Source organism: Antedon mediterranea, chromosome 11 (genome assembly GCF_964355755.1).
Source record: "Antedon mediterranea chromosome 11, ecAntMedi1.1, whole genome shotgun sequence".
In the NCBI taxonomy this organism is placed as follows: Eukaryota; Metazoa; Echinodermata; class Crinoidea; order Comatulida; family Antedonidae; genus Antedon; species Antedon mediterranea.
In genome coordinates, this window is record NC_092680.1 from 20,239,666 (window position 1) to 20,252,246 (window position 12,581).

A 12,581-nucleotide genomic window follows, 5' to 3' on the forward strand; every position below is an offset into this window, starting at 1 on the left:
TGCAGTCAACTATGCCATAGATAGTAATATTTTAAAATTGTAATATAGTTGAGATTTTAAGTTTTACCAACAAACATTATTGATTTTAAAATAAGAAATTAAACGCGAGAATAAATGAAAATATTTGTGAAATAAAATACTGTTCTTAAGCACAATTATAGCTTCCGCAGTAGCAGCACTTAAAATAATTAATTTTATTATAAAATACAAAAAGTGTGTGTTTACATACATTTTACATTTACCACTAAAATAATTTGTTTAATTTATAAAATATATGTTTTAATGATTTTACAGCTTATGCAATTGGTCTGTTTTTAGGAGATCTAGCCTCATAATGTTTACGAGCAATAGTAGATTTCATAAATGACTAGTTGATCAATTACGTGTGTAGCCAAAATCTGGTTTTAAAGTATTAATATTTTTTGGAAAAAAGGCAAAATCTATTATATTGTATTGGCTTGATTTTCAATATGTGGTTTAACTATTTTCTACAAAATTTCAAATAAAACAAGTTCACGTTATTGTGATACCTAGTGTGATTTCTAGTCACTTTCTATACCATATTGCATATTACTATTAATTCTACCATTAATTTGATATACTCCACATAATACAGACATCAATCAACTTAAACCTATCCATTGTTTGTTATTATGTGAAAAGGGAATACTTATATCTGATTGGCTGACTAATATGGTATATTGTTAGTTGTGAGCTGATAGGTAATGGACACAAGTAGGTAAATAAACTTATCCAGAAAGCTGTCCCGTGATTGGCAAATCCACCTTGTTAAAAAAACTGCAGCGTTAGTTGGGAATCAATAGCTTGTTTTCACAAGAAATGGAATAAACCTATTTATAAATGGAACATTCTGATTGGTCGTTGAGATCTGAAGCAGAGAGGACTTTGTACTCTTCAATATTACAATATTATCTTTATCTCAGGGATACAGTACTTTATATTTTATACTGTTTTATACCTTTCTGTTCGCACATGTTTGTTTCCAGATGGACATTACAAGGATATATTAATATCAACTCTACATATTTTAACTTGGGATTTTATATATTGGATAATATTAAATACCGCAATGACAGTTGCTAATGTTCACGCTAGGGTAAGTTTTCTTCGCGTGTAAGTTATTAAATAAAAAAAGTTTATGCATAAATTATTTGTTATTACTATTTAAATTAAGTTGTAATATAAATTTATATTATTGATATTTATTGAATATTTTTTATCAAAACACTATTTGTAAATAAAATTTTAAATGAACTTTGAACTACAAAAAAAGATAAAAATACTTTTTTTGTATCTTTAAATACATTATATGTGTATAAATCAGTTTTTTTACATGGTAGGTTGATAATTATATTCAGAAGCTAAACATTTGAGACAACATAATATTACCAGCAAAACTTGCAATTATATTAATACTGTGTTCAATTTTCTTCATCAAGATTTTAATACTTTTGTACACAAAATATAAATGAAGTTATAACTTTTTGAAACTAATGTATTACATTTTCTTTTTTAATATTTTTTTAGACTCAACATTTTACACAGATAAAAAAAATGTACTACTAAAAATGGAATCATAACTTTTTTCACACTCAGTTTATAACTTTCATAAAGCTAGTATCGATTTGTCTTTGTTGGAAAATATACAAAGTTTATTCACTTGTTCCCATACTAATTGTAGAGTTTAAGTGCTTTCACTTGTTTTCATACAAGTTGTAGAGTTTCCAAGCCTCAATTACACGCTGACTGGCTCTTTTCAAATTCTAATCGTTTCATTCTTTGTTTTATTTTAAATTCTTTGTTAAACATTGATGTTTATATCCAGTATGGATTTTTTTATATCATCTTTTGTTTCCGTTGAATAGTTGTTGTTAGTTGTTGCGGATTTACAAACAAAACTTATACTTTTGTTCTGTTTCAAAATTATAATATATGTATAGTATTAACATGCACAGCCAAGTTATCAATTGATGTTAGTTCTTTGTAGTTACTTTTTACTGTATGTCTTTGTCTGTTAAGTTAAGTTAAGTTAAGTTTCATCATATTTAAATTTTTTAATACAGTTAACTTTCAAAATATCAAACTTCCTGAAATAAAAAAAAATAATTCTCTCAACAAATCAAGAAACAATACAATTAAAAAATTAATCTTATTTAGAAAAACAAATAATGGAGTTGAAATACCATTCAATTATTGCTAATTTATAAATTTTATTTTTTTAAAATTTCAATGTAATACATTTATTAGAGCAATATGGCACTATGAGAATTAATAATGGGTAAAGCTCTGTCTACACTACTAAAGTGTATGTGATAAAAAAAGTGTGATGTGCCCAAATATGGTATCATCATGTCCATATATGGGCACATCACATTTGTTTGTCACATAAAGTGTAGACAGAGAACTTTTCTATTAATTTTGTTCATAGACAAGATCTCTCAGATTGGACTGTTGAATAAATAACTTTATGATAACTTTTGTTTGCATAGCATAGTGGACTACTCTAGTGGCAGTATCCTGATCCTGGAAGGTACAGCACCTTGCTGTTAATCTCTTAGAAGGCCTAATAAATGATCACAGTTTATGTAATACATTTATATTTGTGTGCTTTTTTCTAGGAATCCAATGATGGAGAAGGACGTAGAACAAGAGCTAAAGGTCCTCCAGGTAGGTGACTACTCTAAAGCTCTGTCTACACTTTCGAAATAGTCTGATGTGCACGAATATGGTAGTGATATGCCCAAATATGATAGTGATATAACATCATCATTACCATATATGGGCACATCACATTTTTTGTCACAAAGTCTGATAGTGTACACAGAGCTTAATACACATTACAACCCACCCCCCCCCCCCCCAAATGTGAAGTATCAACAAATTTCATAAATATTTAGCATTTATACTACTGCGACTGTTACCATAACAACTATTAGTGTATTTCAAACCTCCTTTCCACTAAAATAATATATCAATCTTTTCTTACTTTTTTACAACCTTGGATTAACGTTGTTATAGAAACAAATTAGGCATTGAATATGTGAATTCTGTTTAAAAGGGAAATAATATTGTCTTTGTCTTCTACAACAAACTAATTGACTTACCAAGTTTAGATTCTGTTTTACTTATAGAGGGTGTTTGTAGTTCAGATATAAATTGCTTAGCTTTTTAGATATGTTGTTCCCCAAAAACATGAAAAATGAAGATTAATAAAATCAGACTTTAAATGGGCTATTTTGCAGTTTTAATAAAGTTATTCACTTCTGTTAAAAAAAAGATAGATTTTACTTATAAAAAGACAAAAGAAACGTTTAATTTTAACTGAAAACCATTGTATGACAGACAATCTAAGTATTTTCTGCTTTAAATTACATTCTTTCAGGTAAATGATTTGTTTTTCGATCTAGTTTTTGGTCAAAGTGAATAACTATTATGTAACATTAAAATGGCATATTAAAAAAAAATTTGAAAAAAAAAACCATTTTAGGAGGAAACTATATCTTTAAAGAAAAAGTTAACGTGAAATCTAACAAAAACAGTCTTGATAATAAATGGAACCGTGTATACTGGGTGTATATGTATACGCAGATTAATATTTTGTATTGTGAATTACCATCTCCTTGCTATCACCCTAAAAGTAAAGCTAGCTAATTATCAGATGTGCTGTTTCTATAAAGCAAACAAATTCATTATTTGACTTTATGATTATTACCAACACAATTTCTATACTAGTAAATTTCAAGAATAAAATTATGATCTAATCAAAACATAGTGAGTATATTTGCCAAGTTTCATACATAAACATGTTTTCATTTCTCCAGTTTGAGAATCAAAGTTAGTTATTGTAAGATTTGCAGAATATTAATATTTGAAACATCATAGAAGATTTGACTTGCATTATCGACTTAAATAGCTTTTCGTCATTGAAATGACTTAAGTAAAGTTGCTCTTGACTCGCAGGTTGACCTCACGAATATAACAAAAATCAATTTCATCTATTGATGTTTAAAATGAACTAGGTCATTAGCAAAAGCAAGTTAACTTTAAAATATTAATATTTCTAACAAAAGGTGCTGTTTTTCTACATAGTAACGTTAATACTACATTCTTAGTGATAGTTTCCCAACATTTCTTGTATAGAACTTAAATTTAGTTTGATTTTGTGTTCTTTCCAACTTAATCTGTGGAATGTTTTTTTTTTGGTAATAAAGATATGAATAAAAACAATGTAGGATTGATAATCAATTACCTATATCTTCAACCTTTTTACTATTCAACAAGAACATAAAAAACATATTTGTTTAAATTGACATGGTTGCTTATTGTTTCTAGCAATGCTTTTACAATTATTTCTGAAATTAATGTACTGAACGGTTTGACTTAAATATATTTGAAACAATAATAAATTGACATAAAACTGTGAGAAAGATCAAAGATGTAGTAACGTCTTATTATAACCTGGTCACTAATTATTTTACTTTTTGAAAAAAAAATTGCAAATGTTTGAAAATATGTTTGTGTAGTTTTATAATACATCTGTTCATTTTTAATTTTTTACAGAATAAATAAATAAAATAACAGTAAAGCCATATCAAGAAATATGTTATCACCCTGAAAATATTCAGTTCGATAAGTTAAAAAAAAAACGAACTTCAGGCCTACTATATGAACCAGCAATTCAAAATATGATTATAATAAAATATTTGTAATCAAACTTGTTTTGGTTTAAGATCTGCACCTGAGTTTAACTAAAAGTAATTTCCTGACTAACTGCTTGATGTGGCTGATTAATTAAAGAATATTATAATCTGTGAGAGTGCAGTAACGAGGCCTATTAATTGACAACAATGCACTTTAAAATGTCTTTGTTATTTGGCACTCATGCTGATTTCAAACTCTTTACCTTTATGCCGTTTCTAACAAATATTGTGTATTGAGCTAAGTGGCCCAGGTTTATGTAAATCTTTTGTTTTACTTTATTTATCAAAACTTATAATATCTCATCAGATTATTTACCATTAGTTTCATGTAGAGATTTAAAAAATTTCTTTTTAATATAAGTATCAATTACTATTATATTATGTATGATTGTTGAAATCAGCTGCTGCTCATACTTAAAATATGAGAACAAATACTTTTCTTGTGCTGTCAATTGTCTCTTTATTTTTTTCATAATAAATTTTAAAACAAAGTATGTTTTATTCTTTAATTTCTTTTATTTCTTTGAAATGTCAATATTTTGAAAAATGCAATTACTGTATGAAAAATAATAATGTACTATTGCACTGAGGGGTTGTTCCCAATAAGGTACTCTTGCACTAAGGGGCTACTCCCCATAAGGTACTATTCCACTGAGGGGCTGCTCCCAATAAGGTACTATTACACTGAGGGGCTACTCCCAATAAAGTTCTATTGCACTGAGAGGCTGCTCCCAATTGTTTGTTAAGCTAAACATTGTCAATACTTCTGTTAACACTCCTTGATTAAACATTGAAAACTTACAGCACTTTTATGCCCTATTAACATTCAAGATCAATAATAACCCTTTTATTTATATTGTTCTATTTTTTTTTTTTTTCAGAACCTTTACCAGAGTCATCTGGGTATGTATATACATTTTTTTTGTATTTTATTTATTTTTAATATATATTTTTTATTAAATTCAATAGACAAAACTAACGAATGATTTGAGAATATTTACATGTGTCGAAAGATTGACTTTTGTTCTATTCAATGAGGTGTTTGATATATGATACTTTGTACTTGCAGTGTACTTTAGATATACAGCATTTTTGATAGGCTTATTGAATTAACAATAAATTTGAATTCCAATCCAATTTTTATATACTTCCACAAATTCACAACAACAGATGGAGAAAGAACATCAAGAGAAATACAAGTACTTTGTTTTGATTGCTAACTATTGGTGGATTGATAGATAATTGTTGTATTGTTAATACCTAGTTTTTGAGAATGTTCTGCTTAGATAAGTATGTGGGAATTATAACAGGTGGCGCTATTATCCTCCTTTCAGTTGTCCTACATATGGATGCGATGGTTCTGGTCATGTCAGCGGCAAGTTTGCAAAACATAGAAGGTAAAGTATACTTAAAATGTTAACCCTGGTTAGTGTCTGTACTAAAATGCTTAAAACAATCTAGAAACTAGTAACAGTAAATTAATATATTGATTAATATAGACTGCAATCACTTTATGAAAATGTACAGGCCCTGTGTGGATATCATTTGTGTGTAATTGCTTAATTTATATATTTGTGTATAAGTGAGCCTAATGTTTGTTTTTCAGTTTTTTCAATCAACAAGCTTACCTCACGCTTACAAGTTCTGTTAAATTATGATTATTTAAATTTTGTGTAAGGCCTTAACATGGAATAAAACTACCATACTACTACTGCCATATCATTTGCAAATCAAATGTGAAATGGGATGTTATAAAAATCTAAAATTTTAATGTGAAGATTCATTGTATTGGAGGTTGAATAAAGCGCAATAAACAAGTTGCATAATTGTACTGAACTCGTAGATTAGGTGCATTTGAATCCGAAAGACTCACTGTAAAGCAATTAATAAGTCCATTATGGTAATTGAATCCTATACAATACGTCTTATCCCTGATGTATGGTTTAATTCTTCATTATTAATGCTATTTCAATTTGCAGAATGCTAAATCCCTTCTCAAGAACAACAAGTAATCAAAAAAGATTATTTCTACTGGTTCATGACTGTTAGATATCTATATTACCTTACCTTGGTGAAATTATTCCATATGATTAATTCACTATCTAGTAATGTAATATGTTACCCAAAAAAAAAGTAATTTCATACAATTCCCATTACTCTTTTGATGTCTATATAAAACAGGTTTGAATGTTGTACTTTTTTCATTATGATACTCAAAATTTTTTGTTCCGTAAATATTTATATGATTTAATTGACAATTTAACTATTATTGTATCTTAAATACAACTCAAAAGTTATTATTTTATATTAATAATTCCATATATTAATAGCGTTTTATAGACATTTGAAATAATAATTATGGCCAATGTTTTATTTTGTTTTAATATTGGTTTCACAGTGTATCTACATGTCCAGTAGCGGCGAAGAAACGTAAGATAGAAACCGATCCATCCCCATTAGAGCCAGCTAAGAAATCAAAGCGTACACAACGAAGGAAAGGTAACGTGCGCGACGAAGATGAACCAAAAGAAGCGCAAGGAATACTTAGCAGTAATGTAGAAACCGAAGAAACCAATTCAACATCATCACAAGACGAGGATGCGCAGAATAAATGCAGTCAACAAGCTATTGTCAACTTACAAAGAATTATTGATAATGTGACGGCAGAAATAGATCAGGGAAAAACTGATACTAGTACTACAGAAGAAAAAAATAATGAAGATTCTGATTATACAAAAATAAATGGAAATGTTGAACTTAATACAAATATTGATGAAACAGAGAAAGAAAATAAAGAATGTACTGAAAAACCAACAAATGAAACCGTTGATGAAGATTTACCACAACTAGATGCTGTAGAAGCGGTCGTAGAAAATGAGGATCGTCCTCCTAGTCCACCACAACTTCAAAAGGAGCTGAACATTTTAAATCAAGAAACATCAAACACAAATGTCTTAAATTCAAATGATTTGGAAATGAATGTTTTAGAAACAGTTGATGAAGAACCACAACCTGTTCTTCAAATGGAAGAACCGGAATTAAGTTTACAAGAATCTGGTTTTATTGTTTCAGAAGATGCAGAAGAGTTTGAAAATAAAGATATTGATGAAGAACTAGAACCAGCTGAAGAGGTTGATAGTATGATGGTTGAAGCACCTCCTCTGGAAGATGCGGATGATCGAGTTGAAGATATAGAAGAAGATCCTGGAGAAATGGTAATTGATGAAGAGATAGAAGAAGAAGAAAAAGATGAAAATGTAGTTGAAAAAGAGGAAGCGATTAGTGTTCCAAATTACCTACGACAAATGAGTGAACAATTATCGGAGGAATTAAAAGAAAAGAAGGAACAGGAAGAGAAGGAGGAGGAGCAAAGTGAAATGTTAAACAAAATGAATGAGCAAGAAATGGAATCGTCATCTAATCTCGTTATTGATGAAATACAAATAAAAAAAGAGCTTGAAGTGGCCGAAATTGAATATGATGATGAGGAAGAGACGGAGTCGCAAGAAACTCCAGAACGTAGGAGTTCATTAAAAGCTATACAAGAGAATATTGATGCCCTTAACCAAGGAAAAGACATCAAACCACTGGTGATTGCGGAAGATGTAGAAGAAGAGGATGTGACCAACGAAGCTTGTGTTGATGAACGGTTACCTGAAGAAACAGAGGAAGAACAGATCGTTCGACAGTTAAAAATTGAGATGAAAGACGGTCCTGTTGTCAATGGTAAATCAGAATCCATTAGCAGAGAGAATGCCATGACTCCTAATTCTGAAATCATACCTGGTGTAATTCAAGAGAGTGAAAGTACTGCTATGGCAGATGATGTGTTAAAGGTACCAAGTGTCCGACCAACATCAACTGGCCCTCAAGACAGAGAAAGACCAACAACTTTAGCACAGGCTATTGGTAAGTTTATTTACTTTATATACAAATATATCTGTAAAATATTGTAACTAATCTGAAATTAAAGCAATGATTAGGAAGATTATCATGAATTAATTATGCTTAAAACGATGTAGGTAGTTTCTTCACCATCTTCGTTTAGCCTGTAAAAAATAAAATCCATTTACAAAAACCATATTTAAAACACAATGCAAGTAATTATTAGTTGATGTATTACATTGCATATACGTGGAGTTAATAGTTACAAAATGGTCTTTCATAAGTTAATTTCTCATTGGCTAAACACTGTAGCATTTGATATGCAAACATTACATATTCCAATTAACCTTTTTGACTTGTTGTAAATCACACTATTATCGATCAAACTTTCTAACGATCTTCTTCGTTGGTAAATGTCACTCCAAATACTACTCTTCACTATTACCTACAATAGCTTTCAAAATATAACATTTGACTTAAAATACTACTAGATACTAGTGCTTAAGTGTTTATAAGGGACATAGAATATTGTTTTTGTCTCAGATAATTGACTATGATAACTAATTGGTATATAGTATAATTTGTTGTAAATAGTTTTTATAAGTAAGCTAAAACGGCCTTGTGAAAAATACCAATCTGGTGAATGACATATTGTATTTGTTTCAAAATAAAATTGTTATTATTATTATAGACTTCAATAATAAAATAACTCTATTAATTGATTGTATAACCTTTAATTTTAAATAATGTACTATTTTCATCTTCACTAAAACATACTTGTACATTTACTTACAAAAACTTCAACAACAAAAATATTATTTTCCTTTACAACAACATGATGGTTAATTATAAATATACAGATGCTTTCTTCAAATAAAGTACATTGTTGTAATTCTTTTATGGCGTCATTTTATGACAGTGTAACTGTCATTATACTGACATCGGTATTCATGTATATTTTATTTTGTTTGTTATCAAAAAGAAATTAAAATTTCTCAGAACAAAGTTTTTAGTTGTGTTTTATAATTTATTGATCTTTGCTTTTTATTGCTTGATCTACAAAAAAAAAAGATAAATAAATTCAGAAAGTATGCATGTAGATTAAATTAAAATATTATGTTACGATTAAAATTATTTTGTAAATTAAATTTTTCTTTTCATTTAGAAATGTTGAACATGGAAGGAAGCAAGTGTCCAACACCAGGCTGTGATGGTTCAGGTCATGTGACTGGACTGTACCATCATCATAGGAGGTATGTTTTTTTTAATATAAAAATATTAGATTTTTGTTTGTGAATTTTTAAATCAATGAAGATGAAGATGAAAGTATAGAAGTTATCAAACAAGAAAATTAAAACTTTTCCACAACATTTAATTACATATGTCTAATTATAATCACATGCTTGGGTATAATTTTATCCCTTAAGGCCCAACTCTGACACTGTGCAATCGTTGTAAATTCCACCCCCTAATTTTGCACTTGATATTAGGTATAAACACCACTAGGTCAGACAAACAAGCATTTTATTGTAGTGGCACTGTAACTTGTTATTTGCCTTCTAATCCCAGGGTCTTGGGTTCAAGTCATGACTTAATCGCACAGTACCAGAATTCTGCTCATGACAGTAGCCACACAATGATACTTAGGTCGTGTTCGTACGGTGGTTAAAATAAGCGCTTAATTTCACCCATGCCTCGGGTTATAAATTGAGCGTTGTTCGTACTTGAAATATTTAACCGCTTAAATGCTTAATCGACGAATCACAAACCGGAAATTACGTTTTAAGGTCAGTTGTCTTTACAACCTACGACCCCATTTTCGCACGCTAGTTTCGTGTTGTATATTTTTCACTCGCGATCTTTCTTTACAATAACAATTACTTGCTACCTTTTACACTGCTTATCCTTGCGACAAACCTTATGCCTCTTAACGCCGATAATCCTGCCGAAATATTCCTTCTCCCGACGACCATTATTTTACTCATTGACGAAGAATTTGAGCCCAATGTTACACGACGGAAACACCACCGACCAGCTAGGCCTACTAAGCGGTCTACACCAACAAGGACAGCACCAGCTGACGATCGCTCTCGAAGCGTGTATGGAAGAGCTTCGTAGGAGAAATGACGGGCCTAGGCAGCGAAGGTTTGTCAAAATTTGACACATTGCCTCTATCGGAGATTTATTATCCTCGAAGGCCGAGTATAATTGGATTATCGCTGAAATAACCTGCAAATTTGGTGAACATTTTGCCTCGAATTTTTTGTAGCCTGAGGCAAAAGTTAATTGGATTACGCGAACGGAAATCGGGAATAAGCTGGTATTTTCAACCCCTATGAACAGGCCCTTAGTTTAGTAAGGTTTAGATTCTTATCTGGTAATAAGTGAGTCATCATGTTAAAAACGTGTTCTTAAAGAAACAGGTGGTTTATTGTTATAATGGTTCATCCCGAATGAAACCATCTGTACATGTATGTGACTTTAATATTGTATGATGTCATAATCATAATTGAACTCCTATAATATTGCCGCATGGGTGTTATCACACATGACTAGAATAACTTGGATTATTAACGCATTCCTAAGGTGCTACAATATGACATTCCAAACCTCAACTGAAGACATACATGAATAATAAGTTGTAACCAATTGTAGTCATTTTCAATCAAGAATAGTAGATTTTAATTGTGTTCTGTCAGACTATCACTCAGTCTAAATTGATAATTCATGTTACAATCAACATTATTAAGAATTAAACTGTGTAATCATCATTTGTGATTACTACTATATTAATTAATAAAAACATTTTAATTTAACAAAATATTGAAATTTGAAAAATAATGTTACACACCAATTTTTCTACTTTTACTTGTAGTATAGTATTAATGTCAATTTTTCATATATAAGTTTTTTTTTCTATTTATATTTGTTTTTTATAGTTTATCTGGATGCCCACATAAGGACAAAATTCCCCAAAAATGTAAGTAAATTTAAAATGGATTTCAGTCAAACTGTTTAGTTGTTCATACTGTAGATTGCAAATTGAAAATGTTCCATTTTTGTTTAGTTGGTTGTTTAAACAAAGTTGCTCTGTACAAAATGAGTTGATATATTTTGTTCTAATTTTGCTGGTTTCATATTTAATATTTTTGATGGCATCTTCATAGTTTGTTTATTTTAGAACAATTGAAAGATTTCATATGAATTAGACAGTATATTCGTATAAAGATTCTGAAAATTAAAACCATATTTGTAGATTACAATTTCTGTAAAAAAAAACTAAATCCTGATCCTGATGATCACATGGTCACTTTGACAAAATATAACATAATAATAATAAATTGTAAAATAAATATAAATGAATCATATTGGAAATGTTGAAGTAAGGTACTATATTTGTTTTCCTGTATTTTTCTTCCCTAAACATGTAAAATCCTGATATTTCATCATATTTCCATTTTACTAGGTATAGATTTCCGTACAATGCTATCTTATTTTCTTCTTTTTGTTGTTAATGTTATTTGTTTACTATGTTATGATATTCCAAAATAAAAAAAAAATAATGAAATTAATATCTTAACATCATATTTCTAATTTACTAAAGTACGATGCTTTTTTTTCTGTTTTTAATTATGTTATTTATTCACAATGTTATGATATTCCAAAATAAAAAAAAAATAATGAAATTAATTTCTTAACATCATATTTCTAATTTACTAAAAGTATACAGTAGTTATCTGTACAATGCTTTTCTTTCTGTTAATAATGTTATTTATTTACAATGATATTCCAAAATAAAAAAGATTGAATGAAAATAAAATCTTTTTTTACTATGTTTATTATTATTTTTCCTTATTACTTATGTATAATTGTTTTGTTAACTTATTATATATTGATTGTTTTACGAGTCTGTGATTACTGGTAATTTATGAGTGGAAATAGGTTAACACTACGTTTTCTTCAGGCATTATTCTT

General features: G+C 29.1%; 1 protein-coding gene across 4 annotated transcripts in view; it reads left to right on the forward strand.

Moving 5' to 3' along the window:
• LOC140063185 (uncharacterized) overlaps positions 1–12,581 on the forward strand; it is a 60,833-nt gene that overhangs the window by 30,293 nt on the left and 17,959 nt on the right. For all 4 annotated transcript variants that reach the window (XM_072109662.1, XM_072109665.1, XM_072109664.1 and 1 more), the window contains exons 5-10: positions 2,640–2,688; positions 5,603–5,624; positions 6,056–6,118; positions 7,120–8,630; positions 9,772–9,859; positions 11,546–11,586. In XM_072109662.1, the coding sequence (XP_071965763.1) occupies positions 2,640–2,688; positions 5,603–5,624; positions 6,056–6,118; positions 7,120–8,630; positions 9,772–9,859; positions 11,546–11,586 (1,774 nt within the window). The remainder of the gene's footprint in view (positions 1–2,639; positions 2,689–5,602; positions 5,625–6,055; positions 6,119–7,119; positions 8,631–9,771; positions 9,860–11,545; positions 11,587–12,581) is intronic.